Genomic DNA, 25222 nt, shown 5'->3' with positions numbered 1-25222 from the left:
GCATTTTCTGAAGCCTTTTTTTATCCTCGTCTACTTCTAGGAAGAAGATACACACACACACACACACACACACACACACACACACACACACACACACACACACACACACAAGAAGGCAAAATGTTAAGAGTTAAGTAATGGACATGCTCACAACACACACGAAAGGCAGAATCCAACTACAAAAGTTTAAAAAAAAAAAAAAAAAAAAAAAAGTCAACAGTTCAACCTACTATACAACACTAGCCAAGATTAATAAATCACAACTATTTTAATTAAACAGAAGGAAGAATGGCAACAGTGGAAAGGACCAAGTAAGACACAGGAGACAAAAATAAAGTTGCTCAGAGGAAAAGTTTTCTCAAGGACAACAGAATTAGTAAAACAGACAACACACATAAGGTAATAAAGAAATTAGCAAAAATAGTAGTCAAAAAAGAAAGTGTATAACAAGGCTAAAGTACTATTTACACAACTGCTTCTTCAGACCCAAGAGCATAAAACCCACACCCCTACTTATAATAACAAATGTCCAATCATAGAGAAATACTCTCATTATCTTTGAAACCACTCCTGAAAGCACAACAGTTAACACACTGAAGAATGTACTTTTCGGTTCCTGCTTCAGTTGTTTATTGATCTTTTAATTGATGTGAATGTTGACTGGACATTTGTTAATAAAAAGTAGGGGTGTGGGTTTTATGCTCTTGGGTCTGAAAAAGCAGTTGTGTAAATACACTGTGAAAGCGCTTACCATTTTATTGTTTTATTGTGCATTAAAGTACTTTTGCCGTGTTATACTCGCTCTCTTTTTTTTTACTACATTTGGATTGATCTGGGCAGAGAGTATTTTGTGACATCTGGACCTTTATTGCTATTAAATTAGCAAAAATCTCTGAGAAATGCAGAGGAGAACCACTCAGCTTTACAGAGTGACAATCCACATCTGAACGTTATAGCAACAAACAAGAACTGAGGTAGTTTCAAGCACTATTGCATCAAGGGAAGACAAATTTAAAGCAGTTCAAGACTGGAGCACTAATTTTGATGGCTCGGATCTGACAAGAGGCTTGAGGATCTATCAGTCAAACCAGATGGTTGGGATGAACAGATCCCTTTTTTTCCTTGGAAGAAGAAAAAACCTGGAGTAGAACCCTTTTTTAATTTTTGATGGTGAAGAACAGGCTTTACTACCTTCCTGGTGAAAAAAACAGATGTTTCTGGTTTGGAGGTACCTGTAGAATTGGAATGGAATTCCATAGTAGTTTACACCCTTTTTGGATGATCTGCAAAACCCAAGACTCCTTTGTGATGGTTTTCCAGAGTGGAAGTCTGAAAGAAAGCTAGTTGGGAAGTTTGGAGGAAGAATGGATGGTTGAAGTGGGGGGGGGGGGGGGCAGAAGGGAGGAACGTAGTCAAAAACTAGAAGGCTCATCTAAGAATGGTCCCTTTGGATCTTTTACAATCAGGTTTGGACTTGTCCTGCCACTTCTTTTTAGATTTTTGTCTTTCCGATGGGTTTTCTTTATGTGACAGAAAGGGCCTGGATTGCAGGGGCAATTTCTATGAAAATGAATAGATTATATTCTGATGGGCAGACCTACAATCACTGACAGGATAATTAGGAATAAGCTTGGACATGATCAAAAACACGTGGCAAGTACCTAATCATATGGATTTTACAGTAGGATAGACAACTATAAAATAACACAAAGCAGAGAGCAAATGTTGCTTTTAGGGCATGAAGGCAAACCCAATAAAGATGTTGGTTGGGGTAAACTGGGGAAGAGGAACATGAAGATTCAGCAGCCTCTTTTGCACAGAAATACTACTCAAATAGTAAAACAGAACATCTTGACTTGTGGTTATGAGATAACTCTGCACTGCAACATTGTATCACTATTTCAGGTGCCAAGTTATCGCAGTTTTAGTGTATCTGACTTGATTTCAAAATTAGCATGAAGCTGTTTTTAAAACAAGGAAAAATTTATGATTTAATCTAACCAGTACAAACCGGAAAACCAACACCACCACTACTGCACAAACGCAGATTCTTGGACTTGTTAAAACAATGCCCAGAAAAGTTAGTCGTAGTACCCACTAGGGAAAACAACATCTTGGATCTTGTCCTTGCTGATATGGGAGCATCTTCACCATGCCTATTAATTTCTTAGGTCTGACCATAAACCAGTCTCCTTCAAAATAAAACTAAAACCAAAGACCCCTTCCACCCAAGGAACCTTCAGAAATTTCTCTAAAGACAAACCAACTACTCCTAAGTGATACATTGCTTGGCAAGCTTCATATCCCCACCAAACCCAATTAACTCAGAGGAATACAAAGAACCGTACATCACTACGTTATACCAGCATGCAAACAGCTACAGCTGTACCTTACAGGAACAAGCACAGAGCAACCCTCAGAAACAAATTCCCTTGGTGGAACCATAATACCAACAAGCTTTATAATAAAAGGAAGACAATTTTGACCAAAATGAAGAAGAGTTCTTTGACAGAACAATACTGCCACTACTGGAATTCCACCACAGATTAAGGCTCCAGACTACTGGAATGCCACCTTAGAGCCTTTTTCTGGCAATGCCAAAATGACAAACTACCAAAACAGCAAATAAAACTCAAAGAAACCTAAAGGTACCACTGCTCAATACTAGGAGTCTAAAAAAGTAACCCCACACACCTTACAGGTTCTCCGCACTTTACAGAATATAGACTTCTGTGATGTTACCATGACATGGTTTAAATCTACAAGTACTCCATTAGTGCAAGAACGCAGCATCTTCCACACATTTAGAACATCAGCTGCACAGACAGAGACAAATTTTGCAGCAGTCTCAAACTATTTAGCAACAAGCATACTTCTATGTTTGTTAAACAGGATGATGCCCCGAAATTTATCCACATGAAAATCACCATATATAAAGTCACATACCATACCCTAGCAAGCTACAAGTCATATTTGATGCCCCTAGAATCCATAACTTGTGCCTATACCTACAGGAGATACTCACCATTAAACCAATTAACCTGCTCATCAGAGACCAACTACCCTGCTATAGACTGGGAAATATACACTGTCTCATACTCACAGGTACAAAGATTCTTGGACGTTATTAACACAAGTACCCTTAATCAGGTAGTGCGCACACTCACCAAATGTTCGGATATACTGGACCTGATACTCACTAATATGGGAGAGTGCTTCACCAGCAAACCCTGCAACAGTTATGAACTATTCCAAAGCAAACCACATCTTATAGCTTGTCAAAATGTGATGCCCCTCCCAACCCAGAATTCACAGCAACCTACGCAGAACTGTTCATAGAGACTCTGTACAGTCATGTGAATTGCTTTATGGAGGCTGCTGTACCTACTAGACGTAAACTCAAACAAACTAAAAATAAACCACATTGATGGAATTGTAACTTTAAGAGAGTATATAACAAAAAGAAAAAAGTAATGGATAAAATCAAGAAGAAAACCCCTATAATGATAGGGACTTCCTAATTAAACAAGTCCAACAAGGCCAATTACGAGGTCAAGCCTCACAGATGGAGGACTTCCAAGATGGCCGCACACTGATCAACAGCTATATTTCAGTTCTCCCAGTGAGTAAAAAGAAACAGAGAAATACGGACCAGAAACTCTGCAGGTTTTAGTAGAATACCAGTCAATCTGCTTAATGGCTAGTAAGTACATTGCCTGAATTCCGGCAAAGAAGAAACTTAAAAAAGCCTGAAAGAAAATCAACTAGAAAAGGTAGAGAGAGAAAACAATGACTGGGAAGACTACTGCAGATGTTCAGTAAAAAGTAGTTCCAACTCTGGCTTTGGTGCAAGACATGGCTTCCAGTAATCTAGAAAAGATGAATCAAATGTGCTCAGAATTGATTAACAAACAAAACACTGAAGGTGTATATCAATTTAAATAAAAGGATAGAAAAATGGAAAAAGCTTTAAATACTTACTCATTCAGATAAACTGATAAAACTGAAACATTGAGGTCGAAATGAAGAAAAAGCTGGCTGAGTAGGACACTGATCAAGAGGAACTGTTTCAAAGAATGGTAGAACTGGGGGACAGAGCAAGCAGGGAAACCTGAGATTTTCTGCTGTACCACAGAAATTGGAAGGAAGAGACTGTATAAATTTTATGAAAGCAAAAAATAAGCAGATTGACTGGTATTCTACAGCAGATTTCTTAAACAAAAGAGTTGGGAACTGCTGATTGAGAGCTCAGTGTCTGTTATTCTAAAAGTGTATTAGTTCTGGTTTAAGCACTTGGGCTTCAGGCCAGTTATTTTACGTTAAGAAGGATTGCGGTCTGCACTCTTGTGGGAGGAGAGGCTGGACTCTGTCCTTCTGAGCAGGGAATTTCTGGTTAAAGGCTTATAGTGCCTGCATATTCTAACTGTTTCTTACTGAAATTGGTACACCTTGTTTGCTGTAGCATAGACTAGATCCAGGCCTGCTGAATCTAGCTTTATTTGTATGCTTGTTGTTTGTTTATTTCCCTGAAATGCTAATTCCACCTAAAACGCGGCCTTTTAGCACTTCTGTGGATCCCTAGTGATATCTGCATTGCTTACTGTACTTATTTCCTTGTTTCACTTGAAAGAAAGTTACTGTTTGTCGTTTTTGCATTTAAGTTACCTGTAACACATTGTATTTAAGTTACCTGGCACTTGCTCACTAAAGCAATTATATAAGTCAGCTCTAAAAAATTAAAAGCACTACACCCTCACAAACTCCCCTTGAGTACCTTGTTCCCCATTGGCCCTTTTTTTCAATTATAAAGGAATTCCCAATACTATTCTAGCATGTCCAAAGGTCAGTTGTCAATCTCCTCTCCAGTCCAGCTGGTGAATCTGGGAATCTTGAGGCAATGTTACAACTGCCTCATGTACATAGACAACCCTCTCCTCCCAACAAATTCCAACACATGTGAGAGATGCAACCATATAGCCAAACTGGAGGCTAAGCTCTCTCAACTCAGTACTGGCGTAACCAGTCAGGAGGAGAAGGAAACCACACTCACTACAATTCCAGTCTCACATAGACCTACCACGACAACAAACCAAACACATAAACACACAAAAACATACTCGGAGGCTCTAAATAAAAATCTGCCTAAGCAGCAAAGACCTCCAAAGCAGACACCCAAGCAACTGCTACCCCAAAACAAAACACGTGCAACACATAGCTCACAAAGCCAGTGTGCCGAACAGTCACAGCCCTTAAGGCTAAACAACACACCTGATACACTTGTAATAGGTGACTCTATAGTCAGGCACACTGACGTCCCGCTCACCAGGCTGAACAAGGAGAAGGTCACGGTGAGCTGCCTGTTGGGCGCTAGGATCCGCCACATAACACAAGCACTCAGGTCACTCCAAGGCAAGTACAAATATGACTCAGTCATTGTCCATGCTGGTGTGAATGACCTGAGACGTACCTCCCTGGACTACATGAAAAGAGACAGAGGAGCTCTCTGAGCATGTAGCCCAGGCCGGTATGACCCTGACCTTGAGTAGCATCTTACCCTCACCAAGAATGATGCCACAATATGAAGACAAGATGATCAATTTCAACAATTGGCTTAAGTGTTGGTGTCATTCAAAGGGGATCCAATGCGTGTCAGCCTGGGATGACATGCTTGACAAGCCACGATGCTTCGCTAGGGACGGCTTGCACCTGTCACCCCTGGGCTTTGGATATTGGCAAAGGCTCTTGTTACCCCATAGTGCCTTTTTTAGGCAAGGATCAAAAGACAAACCCACCTCCATAGGTATCACAAGGGATAAGAAACTAAGAGTAATGCTACTCAACGCCAGAAGTCTAAACCTCAAGATGCACGCACTCAACTCTCCTTAGCATGGAGAACATCGATATCTGTGCAGTAACAGAAACCTGGTTCAAGGCTCCCGAGAGAACCCCAGCACTACCAGGTTATACCTCATACCATGCTTTTCGGCCCCAGAACTTGGACGAACCACAAAAGGAGGGGGAGTATCAATATTCGTCAAAGATACCCACACCTCCAGGTTGGTGGCACAGCACGAAGCATCAGAGACTATCCATGTGCAACTAACTGTGGGTAAAACTGCCTTCCAGTTTATAGCCTGCTACAGACCACCCTCCCAAACACAGGAACCCCACTTGGCCTTCCTGAGAATACTGGAAAATATGAAGGTCTCTCCAAACACCATTATATTGGGCGACTTCAACTACCCAAACATAGACTGGGAGCATTACTCTAGCTCCAACACCCTAGCCCAAAGGTTCCTAGAATTTATAAACTCAAATGCTATGGAACAACTTGTTACCACTCCCACAAGAGGGAAAACATACTGGACCTGATCATCACCAACATGGGGACACTATGCTCCAGACCAGAAGTGTATCCCTCACTGGTAAGATCAGACCATAAACTAATCTCACTGGATATTCACATCCCGACCCCACCCCCTGCCCAGAAAACCACAGTGAAAAACTTCTCTAAAGCAAATTTCACATGCCTCAAAACCGAGGCGAAATCCTTCAAAGCCCCCGGGCCTGTGGAAAATACGGCCCAGACCGCAGAATCCTTTATAAACGCATTCTATGAACACCTTCAGGAATGCGTGGATCGTGCAATCCCAAATAAAACCAAGACCCAATCCTCCAAAGGCAGACGTCCCCAGCCATAAAACCACGTAACAAGGATGTCCAGGTCACCAGGAGAAATAGCCAACAGTCAATCAGCTCACATCAAACTTGCACCAAAAATTCCAAGGCGAAAGAATAATCCAAAAAACGATTTAATGATGAAAACAAACCAAGATGACCTAGGTTTCGTTCAGTAACGAACTTCTTCAGATAATCATCAAATGCCACCCTCCTTATATATACATTACCCTACATTTAATTGGATCAATTAAGCGTAATTATACCAATAAAATCAATGAATCTATTTAAACACACAGTATCAAATTATAGGTAAAAAATACCAGAAATCCATTAAAACCAAATCTTACTACTTAGCACATATACATAAACTGTACAGATAACATAAAAATAAAAAATACATATATAAAAAACATTAATAATAAAAAATGTTTTATGAATGAACTGTAAGATGAATAACTAACTAACAGGTGCATGAATGGTTACTATGAACATTATTTATGCATTGTGTTGACACAAACTATCTACCTTTTGCCATAATACTTTTCAACACTGGCTTAATGGTACAACACTCATTTAGCCCTGGTGTATTACATGCGTCTAAAAGTACCTGCCATTTTAATTCATGAATGTCCAAATCAAATATTGTAACCCTACCTTGTGCATCATACACTACATTCTGTATAATACAAAACTTAAATTTATGTCCAGCATTACCTTGTATGTGCCTGGCGAGTGCGTTCGTTGTTTTTAGATTTTTAATATCTGAAAGATGTTCCCTCACTCTATCCCTAAAATGTCGGGAAGTCTTACCGACATAGAATGAATCACAATCCTGGCACAAAGCAAGGTATACAACGTTGGATGTATAACAATTATAATGCCCCCTTAGTTTAATATTACAAGTGTTTACAACAACATTTTCACTGGTACAATAAATATGGGGACATATGGTGCATCGACCACATTTAAAATTTCCTATCTGTCTACATGTGGTTTTTTCCTTGAAGCTGTCATGCCTCTCAAAATTGTTTTTAAAGGATGCGTCTTTCTTATACACAAATTTCACATCCCCCTTAAACAAATATCCTAATTTTTTGTCTTTGCTTACAATATCCCAATTCCTCTGAATAATATCCCTAATAATCGGATAACAATCATTGTATACCGATATATATAAGGGAATACTACTTAATTTTACTTCTTCCATAATCACATGGTTAGTATTACTCAAATTGATACATGTAGATGTTAATATGGCTTGATATGACCCAATTTTCCTTTTGTAAGAAACCTCATTATATATTTTTACACATAACTGTTCAGGATACCCTCTATTTTGGAACATGTTTGATATATACTTAAGTTCTTTCACAAATTCATCATCATTGCTTACCATTCTGGCAGCCCTGACCATCTGCCCTTTAACAATTGCTTTTTTCTGATGGTCAGGGTGCCAGCTGGTGTAATGCAAATAAGCATTGGAAAATGTTGGTTTTCTGTAAATGTTAGATTTCACTTTCCCCCACATTTTGTCATAAGATAATTTCACATCCAAATAAGAAATTCATCCTCACTAATTTCGTGCGTAAATTTTAGAAACCTAACCGTATTATTAATGTACCATAAAAATGATTCCAACATTTCCTTATTCTCATCCCATACGATAAATATATCGTCGAGGTATCTTGTATACAGTTTTATGTGTTCAAAATACTTAGTTTTGAAGATGTAATTACATTCCCAGTAACTCATAATCAAATTAGCGTAAATGGGGGCACATGCCGCCCCCATTGCCACTCCATTAACCTGTTGATAGTAGTTACCTTCATAATGTATATAATTGTTCATTAACACTATTTCCATAAGGTTAACCAACATATTTATCTTTTCTTGATCAAATAACTTTGTTTCATATAATTGCTCCTCAAGCCATATCAGGCCTATATCCTGAGGTATTGTGGTAAACAAATTACATACATCTACCGTGATAAATGAGTACCCTTCATTCATATTTAGTTCCTTAATCTTCGCCAAAAAATCCCAAGAGTCTTTGCTAATATAAGGAAACTTGGTCATACATTTCTTAAGATGATAATCTAAGAACTGACTAACAAAACACGTCTTACTCCTCTTACCATCGACTATAGGTCGAAATTGCAAGTTATCCAAACCTTTATGAATTTTAGGTATGCCGAATATTCCACTAATAACTGGATATTCGTTAATCATATAGTTGTATTCATCTTCTGATATTTCTCCTTTATAACGCATATTTTTAATTGTTAAATCTATCTTTGCATACGCTATGTATATTTCATTAAGACTTACTTCCTCATATGAATCTCCTTGCAACATGCCAGTCATATAAGATATATAATCCTGTGTATTTGTTACAACCACACCATTACCCTTATCGGGTTTCATGATCCTTATATCTGGTTCCTTACATATATTATTAAACGTCTCATATTCCTCTTTTGACATATTGTAATGTATTGGATTTTTATAAGTCTTGTAAAATTTCCTCATGTCATTCTCGCTTAATTTCTCAAAAATGGATATTTTATCATTCATCGGAGGATTGAATGCACTTGGTCTTTTTGGTACTTTGTCTTTCTGTCTATAAACATTTTCATCCTCCGGACACGTATTGAACCAAGTTTTTAAATTTAATTTGCGGGTAAACATTTTTAACTCCATAACTGATTTAACCAAATTCCCCTTCTTACACGGGACAAAATTAAAACCTTTTGCAAAAAGGTCAACCTGCTTTTCATTCATACTAACCTTCGAATAATTAAATAACTTAAAGTCACCCGCTTCATTCTCAATAATCTTAGGGTGACTTAATACTGCATACATAGTGCTAACTGTGTCTTGAATTACACTATGATTTGAATTTTGTAAGCATTCACAAACATTGGTCTCTTCACAATATACATCCGGGTCGAAATTGATATAAAAATTCACTTTCATGTCTGTTGTGCCACCCCCTGAATCCACTGTCTGTCCTACAACATCTTCCTCAATACGTGTATAGTTAGAAGGTGTTTCTTGCACACCATATCCTAAATCTCCCAATGATAAACTATTATGGGTATATTCGTGTATACTCATATTCATCAAATCTAGACCCAATCCTCCAAAGGCAGACGTCCCCAGCCATAAACAAACTATACAATAGAAGGAGGAAGCTACTACATGATAGAGCAAAATCCCAAAAAGGGAAGGCATCTCTGATCAGTATTAGCAAAAAACTACGGGCACTCATAAAATCGTCTAAGGCCAGCTTCGAGAGAAAAATTGTACAGGACACTAAGGATAATCACAAGTTATGTTAGGAACCTGGGTGGGAATTCCCAGATATGCTCAGAATTAGTCCAAAATGACAAAAAATACACCGAGCCCACAGACATTGCCAACATCCTAGCTGACAGGTTCAGTGCAAACTTCTCCCCCCTCTCCCCACCAAAAGGGCACATATCTATCCCAACAGAGTGCTGCCCCCCTGACATCTCAGATGCTCAGGTAAGAGCCGCCCTCTCCAAAGCAAAAAACACAGCATCAATGGGACCAGATGGTGTCCCAGGCTGCGTCCTACATGAACTCCAAGAAGAGCTAAACCCAAACATAAAACTACTGTTCAATCTTAGCCTTACTACAGGATATGTACCCAAAGAGTGGCGTACAGCAACAGTGGTCCCTCTTCACAAAGGTGGTGCCTCAACGGATCCTGGAAACTATTGCCCCATAAGCCTGACTAGCTTGCTCTGCAAAGCTATGGAAAGGATCATCATGGACCTCATAAATAAAGATATTGGGGACCTACAGACACTGGATCCTACCCAGTTTGGCTTTGTTAAGGGCAGATCCTGCCTCTTAAACCTGGTCGATTTCTTTGAAACAGTCACCAAGGCCATTGACGAGGGGAAGGTGGTCCACACAGCCTACCTGGACCGCGCAAAAGCCTTCGATACAATACCCCACTCGGGCATTATAGATAAGCTCACCAGCTTAAATATAAACCCCTATGTCACTAGATGTGTTGCAAACTGGCTCAAGGACAGAACCCACATGGTTAGAATTGCTGGAGCCATGTCAGACTCCAAACCAGTTACAAGTGGCGTCCAACAAGGCTCAGTCCTGGGACCTCTCTTGTTCGGCATATATTTCTCGGCGGTACAGGCCAACACGGAAGGACTGTGGCTGACCAGGTTCGCAGATGACTGCAAACTGGGCGCCATAATCAACTCTCCAGCCGACACAAGCATCCATCAAAAGGGCCTCATAGAAACAGACAACTGGTGCCAGAGCCATGGCCTCAAGCTAAACGCCAAAAAGTGTATAGTCATCCCCTCTGGCAAAAACAAAGTGCCCACAAATTACCACATAGGTGGTAATCCATTAAGTACAGAAAAAGTCATTAGGGACCTGGGGACCCAAGTTGATAGCAATCTCTCATTTGACAACCATGTGGCCAAAGTGGTTAGAAAAACATTTTATATAGCCCACCTAATCATGAAGGGATTCACATCTAGATCAGGGGAGGTCATCGTACCGCTTTACTCATCCCTCATCAGGCCCATAATTGAGTACAATGCCCCTTTTGGGATGTACCTTACCAGACACCTGCAGCAACTGGAAAGACCCCCAAAAGTACCTCACCAAGAGGATCAAAGGGCTCAAACAGATGCCATATGCTGCCCGGTTAAAGAAACTCCAGCTCTACTCGGTGGCATACCGCCTGCTCAGAGGTGATCTGTGCCTGACGTATAAAGCCATGTCCAACCCGGAATTAATGGACATGCTGCACCTCAGAAAATCCAAATCTCATCGAGCTATGCGCTCGAGAGACTTGAACCTCAGCACTGAAATAAATAGGACATGCTGGAGGGACAGATTCATAACCCAGAGGCTCCCTTCACTCTGGAATAAAATCCCAGTCCAGGTTAGGCAGAGTCCCACATTGACTCTCTTCAAGAGGAATCTTGATGAGTGGATGGGAGATCGTAGGTTTACCCCGGCTATCACTTCTGTGTCACTGTTAGACAGAGGCACAGTATACTAACCTCAAAAAAAGGCATAGCAAAATTAATTTAAAATGGGTGGCGAAAGCCAAACACACTCTGGCTAGGCTTACAAATGCCCTAGGGCAGATAGCCTAGTATGAACCTATGAACATCATGCGTATGCACCAAACCTGGTCATGAGAAAGCAGCCAAAACCTGCATTAATAAAGATACAATCATATCAGCAGAAATAATTGATCCTGATAAAACAGTGGCAGAAGGGCAAAATATAAAAAAACTGCAGGCAGTAGAGCATTTGTGGAAAATGATTATTCATTGTACGCCATGCAGAAGAGAGGCAAATTTATCCCAGCAATCAGGGAATGCGGAGAGGCAGGTGTGAGATTGAAGCTGCTGTATCCAGCTGTCTTCAGAATATTTTTTTTTCTGGAGGATTAAAGTCATTTTGTTGATGTAGAACAGGGTAAGAGGGAATACAAATGTTTGTCCAGCAAAAAGTGAGCCGTCAAACAAGGAAACTCTGCTTCTCATTCTTCTGATAATAAAGCTCATAAATACACTTTGCAAGTGAAACCTTTTACAACGTTCTAAAGGAAAATGTTTGAGAGAAAGAAAAAAAAGCACAGATGCTGACAAGAAGGGAGAGTACCTTGGACTTCAACTGGAGTCTGAGGTTGGGAGATGAAGGTTAACAGGAAGAAGACCAGCAACATTGAACTTAGTGAATAAATGTGAGACTATAAAGCATCACTCAAATTTGTATAATATGGCTTTACAGGAATAAGCGGAAAGCTTGCACTTTTGTTGACTTTGATAAACTGGAGACTGAACTGTGTATGCTCCACTTCATGTCATAAATGTTTGGAAAAACAATGAAGGGAAGAAGGGAAAAAAAAGAAAAGTAAGTAAAACTAATTTTTGTTCTTAACAGTATTCATATGGGATATTTCATGTCAAAAATTGCACGGTTATAAAGTAAAGAATTTTCAGTTATTGTTGTATGTGATAAAAATACTAGAGTAAACAAGTGTCTTTTTCTTCTTTTACAGTCTTAAATGTATGAATTACAGTGTAAACACAGAAGAAAAGTTGGACAAAAGTAGGTTTAAGTTAATATGCCATAATCTTGAGTTGCTGAGTTGGGAGATAAGGTGTAAAGTGAACAGATTATAATATATACAGAGTTATGTCCTCTCATTTGCATAGATGAATGTCTGGATTAAAGCCTTTGGCTTAATCTAATAACATTTTGTGTGTGTATAAGCAAGTAAATAAGAGGACAATGAATGCAAAGAAAAGTTTTTCTTTAGCAAATAAATGCTTCACATCTGGGAGGGGGATGAAAATAAGACAACAGACAGCAGTTTGTGTACATAGCAGCACAGCTGTAACCTGGGCCTTAGCATGGATAACTTAAATGTTAGGTTAAGTTTTGCCTGTGTATGCAATGTACATAGTTTTGTGTGTTTGTTTTAAATTAATAGGGTTTGGAGGCGTCTGTTTTTTTTTTTTGTTTGAGGGTTTTCACCAAAACAAAAAGGCTTGTAAAGTATGACAGGTTCAAACAGAAATGACAAAAAACTGTAAAAGAAATCAACCTGCCCCAAACATTAACAGATGCATGTAACACAAAAGATGGAAAGACACATTTAAAAACAGCTGTCATATATAACTGGTAAGAACAATAACTTATTTTCATAATGGCAACACTAAACATATTATTTTGGAATGTGAATAGCCTCACAGGTATATTCAAAAGTACGACTAATGAATTATACTAAGAAAAACAGAGTGCAAACAGCAATGCTACAGCAGACACATTCGGAAAAAAAGTGAGCATGCGAATTTGATAAAGATAGGATTTCGGGATGGATATTTAACAGGATATCAAGGACAAAGGAAAACGTAAGCACTTACACTAATTGACATAGAAGCTCCAATACTGACAGAAAAGGAAAAAAGACAGTAATGGTAGATTTGTAGTAGTAAGGGGTACAGGCATTGTAAGAGGATTAAGCTGGCATATATTTATATTCCACCTAAAACTGCCATTATGGAGCTTAAGAAAATTTGGGGAGAAAGTCAGCTTTCAGCAGGGTATATCACTTACAGGTGGGGACTGGAACTTGATTTGCAACAGTGAGGATGTATCCAGAAATCTAGAAAAGAAAATATAACAAAAGAAGGTAAACATTTGAAGAAATTTATGAAAATATTTAATATGAAAGACAAGAATTCAGTAGTAGGAACTCAGAGAATTTACCATATTATTCCTCAGGTTACAACAACTGGGATAGACCACAAAGAAATTATATTTCATAGGAATGTGTGCATTTAAATGAAAGCTTCGGCACACATTCAATAACTACTTCAGATCATGTCCCAATAAGCAAGATAAAATTGCAGGGTAATTACGTAAAAATGAGACACTGGCACTTCCCCACCTATCCGTTAAAGAGAGAGGAATTTAAAGAATGGGTAGTGGAAATTATTTGAAAACTATTAGGGAAGATAGAAGTAATAACTAGTGAGTGGGATTAAATGAAAATGGAGTTTAACATAGGGTAGACATAGCAGAAAAATATATGGTTATGAAGTAATTATTTAGAGGGGCTAACAAAGGTTAAAGTATTGCAAATCTCAAAAAACAAGAACAGCTGCAACTGCAAAATGCTAAAGCGAAAAATAAGGGAGTATGTGGATAATATGCATGAGCTTAGAAAGATTGATATCAAGCAACTGTTTTTGTTAACTCCACAGCACAAAAACTCTTAACAGAATGACTTAGGCAAAGGAAAGTAGAAAGGGTTGTTGCCAAACTTAAGGAGCCTATAAACAAGAAAAATAACCAGAGATCCTAGAGATATATTTTGGAAGTTTTATGAACATTTGTATAAAGCAGAGGAATGTAGGAAAAAGGAAAAAGTTCAAATGGAAATATTTATGGAAGACTTAACTATACCAAGGACAGAGGTATCCAGGACAGTTTGTAAGCTTCTGAGCAGTGCCACAGTCTGCTCTTCAATTTTTCCCTTAGATCTGCTAGTTCTCTCCTTTCCTACATGTTTACTAGCTTATTAGTCTAACACTTTACCAGACTTCTTGTAGCAATTATTGTAGCAAACAGAAGTGCTACCAGCACTAAACTTTCTACAAGGAGACAGTCCCAGTACTTATTACTAATGCCCACCCCTCCAGGCATGTCTAACGGTCAGTTTGTTGTGCTTTCTCCTATTAACCTGGTGAACTTGGGCATCCTGAGGCAATGTAGCAACTGCCTCATGTACACTGACAACCCTCTCCTCTTACCTCCCAGCACTCAGACTTGCGAGAGATGCACTTATATATCCAAATTGGAAGCCACGCACTCTCCAGTCAAGACCAGAATAGTTGGTCAAGAGGAGAAAGTGAACACTTGCACCATACCACATGGAACACACAGCCCTCCAGAACACACACCAGCACTGCCTTCACAAAAACACAGACCACAGCACTGCCTTCACAAAAACACAAACCACACACTCACCTTCTCAGAGACTCTCAATAAAAGTCTACCCAAACAGCAGAGACCTCCAAGGTAGAAACGTATTTGACCACCACAATACAACACTAATCACGAGACACACAGCTCTCCTAAATAGTGTGCCACTCAACCAAAGCCACTAAGGCAAAACAGCATGCCCAACACACTAGTTATAGGTGACTCAACAGTGATGCACACTGATATCCCACTCACTAGGTTGAATAAGGAGAAAGTAACAGTCAGCTGCCTGTCAGGCGCCAGGATCTGCCACATAATGCATGCACTTGGGTCCCCCAACAACAGCTACAAATATGACTCTATCATTGTACATGTGGGTGTGAATGACCTGAGATGTACCTCCCTGGACTACATTAAAAGAGACATGGAGGAGCTCTCGGATTATGTAGCCCAGGCAGGTATGACCCTAGCCATGAGCAGCATCCTACCATCACCCAGAATGGTACCACAGTATAAGCAGAAAATGACTGATTTCAACAACAGGCTAAGTTTCTGGTGACATTCTAAGGGGATCCAGTATCTGTCTGCCTGGGATGACATGATTGACAGACCTCAATGCTTTGCCAGAGATGGCCTGCATCTGCCACCCCTGAGCTTCCGGATAGTGGCCAAGGCTCTTGCCACCCATATAGTGCCTTTTTAGGCGGTGTTCCAAAGACCACATTACCACTTTAACAGCTACAAACAAATGCAATGTGAGGGTCATGCTGCTCAATGCTAGAAGCCTAAATCTCAAAATGCACTTGCTTGAAGCACTCCTTAAAATGGAGAACATCAACATTTGTGCCGTAACAGAAGCCTGGTTCGAGGCAGCAGAAAGCATCCCTGCACTACCAGGATATAAACTCATTCCACACCTTTCTGCCCCAGAACTTGGACCGAAGCTCCAAAGGCCATGGTGTTTCCATATTCATAAAGGATGTGGACACCTCCACACTGGTAGCCCAACATAACACATCTGAGATACTTCAGGTGCAGCTAACATTGGATAAGACAGCGATTCAAGTCGTAGCCTGCTATAGGTCCCCAACCATGTCCCAAGACTCGCACTCCACGTTCCTAAGCACCGTGGAGTATACTGGGGTCCAACCTAACAGTCTCATACTGGGTGACTTCAACTACCCCTCCATTAACCGGGGAAACTACTCATGTACCAATACACTTGCCCAACATTTCCTAGAATTCATTAATTCCAATATCCTGGACCTGTTCTTACCCCCACTACAGGTAGCAACATCCTTGACCTGGTCATTACTAACATGGGCGACCGTTGCTCTACACTAATAGTCAACTCCTTCATGGTTAGATCCGACCACAAACTAATCACCTTGGAAATTCGCATCCCTCCCACCCCACCCCCCACAAAGGTAACCACCATGAAAAACGTCTCCAAAGCTAACTTTGGGCTCCTAAAAACAGAGGTGGCCAACTTCATGACACCCATTCAAATGGGGAATAGTGGCATGACCGCCAAATCATACACCCATGCAATGTACAGGCAAGTACACAAATGCATGGATCTTGCCATACTCAATAGAACCAAGATGCTCTCCTCCAAAAAAAAAGGTAGCCAAGCTGATGGTCCCCTGCCATAAACTCTACAAGAGGAAACTGATGCGGAATAAGGTGAAGTCCAAAGACTGGAAAAACAACCTTATCAGCCTCAACAAAAAACTGAGATCCCTCATCAAATCCCCTAAAGCTAGCTATGAAAACAGAATTGAAGCAGATAGTAAAGACAACCACAAGGCCTTCTACAGTAATATAAAGAATCTCCACAGCAATACCCAGTTTTGCTCTGAGCTACTGCACAATGGTACCTCCTATACTGAGCCAACAGATATTGCCAATATACTGGCCGACAGATTCAGTGCCAACTTTAGCCCCCCCAAAAAGGACCAGTCACAATACCAGTAGACTGCCAGGCACCCAGTAACACTGCTGCACAGGTTAAAAACAGCACTGTCCAAAGCCAAGAATACAGCTTCTATGGGACCTGACAATATCCCTGGCTGTGTTCTACATGAACTACAGAGTGAACTGGCACCTCACCTGTGTGCCCTGTTCAATCACAGCCTCACCTCAGGCTTTGTCCCTACCGAATGGCACACTGCTACAGTCATCCCTCTCCACAAAGGAGGAGCAACTGCAGACCCTGGGAACTATCACCCCATTAGCCTGGCAAGTCTGACATGCAAAGCTATGGAATGCATCATCATAGACCTAATAAACAAGGATACACGGAATCCCCAAACTCTGGATCCCACACAGTCTGGTTTTGTGAAGGGTAGATCATGCCTGCTCAGCTTGGTCAATTTCTTTGAGTCAGTCACCAGAGCTGTGGATGAAAGCAAGGAGGTTCATACAGCCTACCTTGATCTGGCCAAGGCCTTTGATACCATTCCCCACTTAGGAATCATAGAAAAACTCACTAAGCTAGGCATTAACCCCTATATCACTAGGTGGGTTGCAAACTGGCTCCCAGGTAGAACCCACAGTGTGAAAGTAGCTGACTCCAAGTCAGACTGCAGACCAGTCAAAAGTGGAGTCCCACAGGGTTCGGTCTTGGGTCCTCTCCTGTTTGGTATCTACTTCTCTGATGTCCAGGCCAACACGAAGGGACTCTGGCTGACAAAGTTCACAGATGATTGCAAGTAGTTAGCTATTATTAACTCCCCAAGTGATATTGACATCCTACAGAAAGGCCTCACTGAGACAACGACTGGTGTCAGAATGATGGCCTTAAGCTCAATGCCAAAAAAATGTGTTGTCATCCGCTTTAGGAAAACCTGGTTCCCATGAATTACCACATTGATGGTAGTCCACTGAACACAGAAGGCGTTATAAGAGATCTGGGAACACAGGTTGGCAGCAACCTCTCTTTTAAGCACCACATTTCCACTGTGGTCAGAAAGTCCTTCTATGTGCCACATCTCATTACTAATTATTTTGCATCCAGGAAGAGAGAGGTCATTGTCTCCCTCTACTATTCCCTCATTAGGCCAATCATTGAGTATAATGCCCCATTTGGCATGTACCTCACTAAACACCTGCAACAACTGGGGAGGCCGCAAAAGTACCTCACATAGAGGATCCTAGGCCTTAAACATTTGCCCTATATGGACAGACTCAACATGCTGGAGGGACAGGTTCATAACCCAGAGACTGCCCATGCTATGGAATAGACTTCCCATACATGTCAAGCAGAGCACCCCATTGGCCCTATTCAAGAGAAATCTTGATGAGTGGATGGGAAATAGAAACTTCACCCCAGAGATCACGCCAGTGACTTTACTCGACAGAGGCACTGGGAACCAAGGTCGGGTGGCACGATGCCAGGGTAATCCTATGGGCTAGGCTTGTAAAGGCTCCAGGGCCATTAGCCTAGTACACATCTATGAACCTGTGAACCTATGAGGTTCAACAATTAACAGTCAAGATAAAACTGATAGATTAGGATCACTGTGGTTTTGTGACAGTAAGGCACACATCCGACATTAACAGAACAATGATGATCCAGAGGGAAGCAGAATGTAAGAAAATATCACTTGTTGGTAGGTACTGATGCAGACAAAGAATTCAACAGAGTAAGATGGGATTTTAAGAGCAGGGCAACTGAAGAATTTGCCTTCCCTGATACAATAAGGTTAATTAGGAGAATATATGAGGGACTGGTGGCAAAAAATTTAAGTGGGAGGGTTCTGTTATGGGACAAGACCAGCTTATTAAAATGTATATTAATTTCAGTTTATTAATGATGCTATAATATGATGGTTAAAAAGCAAATATAATTTGCATGCTGGGCTGGGAAAAATACAGCTTCATAAGCCACAGTGTTGCTGTCTTTTAAACTGTATTCTTTTAGTATGTAATAAGAGAGAATAGTACGTGTTGCATGAAGTGAGGCATGTAGTTATTACAAAAAAAAAGGAATTTGTTAGCCTGAATCTTCCAGGCTAGGAGTGCGTTGTTGGCTAGGGTAGGTTTGAAACATCCAAGACCCCTTGAAAGCAGGTGAATCATGTATAGGAAGGTGTTCACGTGAAGTCTGAGGCAAAAATCACGAGGGATGAGGACATTTGCAAAGTTTTCTATACGACACAGTCATTGTAACTTAAAGAAAGTGCACGACTAGGTTTGATAAGAAAAATGTGGTTTGTCTCTGTTCAGAGAGACTATTTTGACGTCAGCTATGAAGTCAGTCTCCCAGCGCTGTAAAAATAAAATTTCTGTTTGCACATCCTGAAGTGTTGTTCCTGACTAAAGGCATATAAGGAAAATTCTTAATGTTATTTATTTATGACTATGACAGCTCCTTTCTGACGACTTGTGTCTGAATAGAGGAACCAGGCACGAGTGCCCTCTTTCCCCTATGTTATTTGGGCTATATTTAGTGCCACTGGCAAAGAAAATAAGGGACTCAGAAATTCAAGGATATAATTGGTAAGGTAATCAAAAAAGTCAGCTTTATTTGCATACCGTATTATTCTGTACCTGATAAAACCGGAAAAGGACATCTCGGTGTTGTGAAATATTCTGAGACAGTTTCAATTTTTTTTTCCATGATCTAAAACTACTGCAGACAAAACAAGAGGCTGTAAACTATGTATTTACATATGAATTGGTTCAGCAATACCCATATTTATTGGGACATGATAAAATGAAGTATTTAGGATTATGGGTTAAAAGGATTGTTATAGCATCTAAGGATGTGTGTGTATAGACTAAACAAAAAATACAAAAACAGAAACTGGATGCTCTGGTTTAATATGGCTAGAAAGATGCAAGCAGTGAAAGTGTTTTATTTCCATTATTTATATATACAGGGCAGGCATATTTTTATCAACTAGAGAAGTTGTGGACAATAATAAAGAGTTGAAGGATTTTGATCTAGGAGGGGAAAAGGGGATACGTTGAGCCTTCCAAAAGATTAAGGTGGTTAAGCATTACCTGATTTGAAGGGAAATTTTAGACCTACATGGTTAAGGCTCATATATATAACACAAGCAGAAAGTTATAATTCAAAGTGGAAAGAGATAATGATTAAGCAGAGGAAAAATTCAGGAAATAGAAAGAATGGGATTCTAAATGCAGATCCTTAAGGAAAACAGTAGCAGCCATACAGAATACCATGCAGACGCATATCAGAATCAAGCAGGAATGGAAATCTCACCAGAAGTAGATAAAAATCAGGCAGCAACTGAATGTGCCAAAAAAACAAACAAAAAAAGAATACAAGGTGAAGGATCAGATGAGAAGGCAAGAAATGTGAAAAATGCATAAATATAGTTGCAAGTATAGAAAACTTTTGGAAGAACCTCATGTTGATCAGGAACAAATGCAGGCATGGTTAAGGAGAGGCGAATTCAATCCAAGAGATGAAAGGTACTGGCAGCGCATGATAGTGGGCTACATGCATGGTAGCTTACAAAGTCCATAGAACATGTGGGAGAAACGCACAAATGTAGGTTTTGCAAAAACGAATTGGAAACTGTCGCACACCTTGTTGCTGGTTGTGACATACTAATGGCAGAAGGACTGAATTACTGAAGGGCATAATAATGTGGCAAGACTGTTCCACTGGGGTTGTGCAAACATTATGGTATTGAAGTGGCTGACAAACGCTGGAAACATGAGCCACAAAGCACCATAGAAAAGGATGAAGTCTACATCACATGGGATCACCCATTACCAACAGTTCAAAAGATAGATGGTAGAAAACCGGATATAGTGGTCCATGAAAAGAAGACAAAAGTAGGCCTGATCATTGATAATGCCACACCCAGTGACTACAGTGTCTTAAGTACAGAGAGACACAAAGTCATAAAATATCAGGATCTGCAGACAGAAATGAGAGCAATGTGGAAGAAAGATACCCAGACATTTCCAATAGTAGTAGGACCAACGGGTCTTATAAAAAAAGAATCTACAATCATATTTAGATATGTTACCAATGCATGTAATCCCGTACAAATTGCAGAAGTCGTCATTACTGGGCACATTGTGAGTGCTGCGGAGCACTTTTGGCTGTCATCAAAGACGAAACAATACTAATTTCATGAACTTTAATCATATTTTGACTTAAGAATGGGGCCCATTTCCCATCATGGTATTAAAAACCCAAAAGATTTGGAGAAATTAAAAAAGGCAGAAATACTACATTCATACAGTAGCAGAAAGTATCCTAAGAACTAAGCCAATGTGAGAATGGAGAAAGGAGAGTCTGCTGATAGAGATGACTGCAATTAGGGATACAGAGAACAGGCAAGGGGGTTGGAATTTACTGGAGAAAACCGGCAGAGGAAACAAGGTATTGGGAGCAAATAACTAGAGAGGGAAAGATAACAGAATAGGAGGAGGTCAAGAAGACATTTGGCCTGTAGGTGAGCGACTGCTTTCCCTATCAGCGACCGATTATCAGAGTATAAGCAGAGAGAGAGAGGTATAGGGGAATCCTAAGTGAAAGACCTGCTCTGTTAGAGTTTTTAGTTGACTCTAGAACAAGTGCTGCTATTAAAAAAGAGATAATTAGTAACCCATATAAAATAATGCATGATAACTATAGGAATCAAATAGAAGAGGTTAGAAAAGATTGAGAAAAGAGACTGGATAAACAATTCACAAGGAAACAATGGGAGGACATATGTATAGCTCCCAAATATGCAACTAAGTCTAGAAGGATTTAGGATTTTTGAATGGAAGAGATTGTATATGTATTTTTATACCCAGAGTAGACTCCAAAGAATTTTTCCTCATGTAGATGGCAAATGTTGGCAGTGTGATGAGGAAGAAAGAAGTAACTCGCCATCAAACAGCAGAGGTGTACTGAAAAGGCAGATGTTTGTTTTCTGCAGAGGAGACAAGGAGGCATGCTGTAAGTGAAAGCACAGGGTTGTTACATAATCAGTGTCACATAAAAATGTCAGAGATTGCTAGGGGCAGTGCATGTGTAATGTGACAGCAGCAAATGGATATCAGAATTTACAGTGTGTGTGTATAATTCTTTGGGGCAGGTGACATGAAAGCAAAATGTAGTTATAAGATACCTTCCTAAAGATTAATGATACAGCCTTTGTTTGGGAACAATCTCTGCCAAAGAGCAATTTAGCCATCACATTTATGTGGTTCTTTCATAGTCAAAGGCAATGTACCCTCTCAGAAGGGGTCACAAAGCCAGCTTATACTAACATTCTGAAAATATTGTGACGCCCCCTCCTCTGGGCCAGTAATCAACGAGCCTTACTCCTCAACACTGACACTGAAGAGGGACTTTCGCTAGGAACAAAGAAGCACACAGTATTTACAGATGCAGCTCTCTGCATCAAGCACAATTTCCCCTTAAGAGCACACAGGGAACACACTCAGTCAGGGGGGTGGATCTCCATCTCTCCAGGCCCCCAATAAGACTCCCCACTGGTACAGCTGTACAGCTGAGTCCTCAGCAGTGTGTCCCAGGCAAGTCATCTACCACCCTCACTGTGAAACCAGTACCCTGTGTCAAGTTGCTGACACACAGACTCTAAGATTTGATTTTCACACACACACACACACACACACACGGGAAAGGCTGGCTCAGATTTACCAGCTATGCCCCTCTACTCAGACTTTAAGGTAGATACTGCTAACAGGACACTCCAAACCCAGCTACTCTAAGGGTCTTAAAAGGGTACCCAATTATACTGAGTAAAATTAATACTAATACAAATGGTAGTGTTTGACCAATGCAACAAGGCTTTCAGAATGGCCAGTGTCACCAAATAAATTTAAGTACTCTTAAAGGTTAAAATACTCTCAAAAAGACCACCGACAATGAAAAGTTTAAATCTTATTTAATAATAAATAATAAAAGAACATGAAAATGCTAAATATCTACTTACAATAAACAACAGTTTCAATCAGAGGCTCACAGTAACCATCTAAGGATGAAAACACAGATGCTACTGAACTACTTATGACATGGGCTTTCAAAACGTCCACCGCTGCCTGCATTGATGTCCTCAAGCAAATGACACTGAAATCCTGGCTATGACCTGTTGCCATGTATAGGTGCACAACCTAACTGTGCAACATGCTGATCAGTACTAATGAAAAAAGTCTTTTTGTACTACATGCAGACCTGTACCTGTTAACCTGCACAAAAGCTAGAACACACCTAAACCTCAGCAGTGCTGACAGATTCATGACAAGAAAATGCAGTGCATTACTTTGAAAAGCTGCATGCTTCACATCAAACTAAGGGTTTACAGGGAAGCAAAAGTTGTATTTTGTGTATACTGCAACAGCTACAAATTCTACCTTAACGTAGTCATTCCTGGCAACACCTGTGCTAATGCACTGTGAAATACTTATGTCTTGAAAGGCTGCACGGGTGAAAAAACAGTAGCACTGACAACCTGCTGTCAGTCAGCAAGCGACAGCAGCCGACGCAGAAAAACATGGACTCTGGTATTCGGACTGGATGAGGGCTGCCACAACAGGGATAACCCACAGGTGATGAATGCAACAGTGAAACACAAACATCAGAGCTTTACTATACACAGGCACATAGGCAAATTACTACTTTTGGACAATTCACACAGTCCATGTAAACTATGTGTCGCAGTGTCCAAGCAGTGGACAACACATATCGAGTATTTCATAAGATCACCTATTTAACTACAGCACAGTTTTTAATTCTACACATGAACTGCGTGTGGGTCAATCTACAAAAGCACACCCTATAAAGCAACTACCTTTTCCTAAGTAAATATTACAGAAATACTAAGATACTTCTAAGGCAACACATTTCTTCCACTGACAACAAATAGTGCATCTTATGGAAGCAAGCTTAGTCCACCACTTCTCTTAAACTGAAAGACTGAGTAATAGTGAAGAACTAAACATCTTCTGAACTTATCAATAGATTATATTTTAAATCTGGTACATACTTGGTTAGAAAAGTATAACGGACAATTTGAAAGCATGTTACATAGAACGAGTACAATATACAGAAAAAAATCTACCATGAACCACAGCACCAAAACGACAATGGCCACAAAACTACAAAAGTTAAATCCAAAAACAAAGGGAAAACACTTACTGTGTATTTTTGTCTTTCTCATCTTCAGGAACCCTTTCCAAAAGACACCTGTAGATCGCCTAAGTCATTAAGTTGAAAAAGAAAGGCAAGTGAAACCACATGGAGCAAAATCCAAGAGGCACAAGAAAACGAGATCTACAGCACTCAAAAGTACTGAAACACTGACATTTTATATTTAGAATGAACATTACTTTTATTAAAACAGTTAAAAAGCAACACAAATATTTATAATTACATTTTTTCTATACTCTTATCAAACACATGCTGCAGGACCCCGACGTATTATGGCTATTTTAACAACTCTTAACAGTAATTTGTTAGGCACATTCTGCACCATCACCCATCTGCAGACACTCCATGCAAGTGAATACAATAGTATTACTTTCATAATCAGAAGCAGAATAAGGGCAATCTACATTTGTACAACTCAAGATACAAGCCTTTATTTCAGACTACATTTATCACATTCTGTCCTTGTACTGTACTCTTTGAACCCAACAACATTAAATATATATATATGATGCATATGTGTGTGTGTGTATGTGTATATATATATATATATATATATATATATATATATATATATATATATATATATATATACATACATACATACATACATACATATATACATATATTTTTGGCTTTTCCCGGTTAGGGGTCGCCACAGCAGAACTCCAGTCCGCTAATGATTGGCAGTAGACTTTTACGTGCCAAGATGCCAGCTCTGACGCACAACCTTCAACGAAGGTACGCCCATTCACACATGTCTCCACGCAGAAGACGGTCTAGCTGATCTATATATATATATATATATATATATATATATATATTTATACACACACACACATACATACTTTTATATCTCAATACCTACAACTCCGAATGTTA

The 25222-nt window shown here is 39.8% G+C and overlaps 1 protein-coding gene across 1 annotated transcript in view; it reads right to left on the bottom strand.

Annotated features, from left to right (window-relative positions):
• PRMT5 (protein arginine methyltransferase 5) overlaps positions 1-25222 on the bottom strand; it is a 1996504-nt gene that overhangs the window by 449167 nt on the left and 1522115 nt on the right. Inside the window, exon 10 of the mRNA XM_044058013.1 lies at positions 24332-24390. Coding sequence (XP_043913948.1) covers positions 24332-24390 — 59 coding nt within the window. The remainder of the gene's footprint in view (positions 1-24331; positions 24391-25222) is intronic.

This window comes from Protopterus annectens, chromosome 16.part0 (assembly GCF_019279795.1).
Source record: "Protopterus annectens isolate FY-2018-M chromosome 16.part0, PAN1.0, whole genome shotgun sequence".
Classification (NCBI taxonomy): Eukaryota; Metazoa; Chordata; order Ceratodontiformes; family Protopteridae; genus Protopterus; species Protopterus annectens.
Note: the sequence above shows the minus strand (reverse complement) of the source record. Positions and strands in the feature narration are given on the sequence as shown.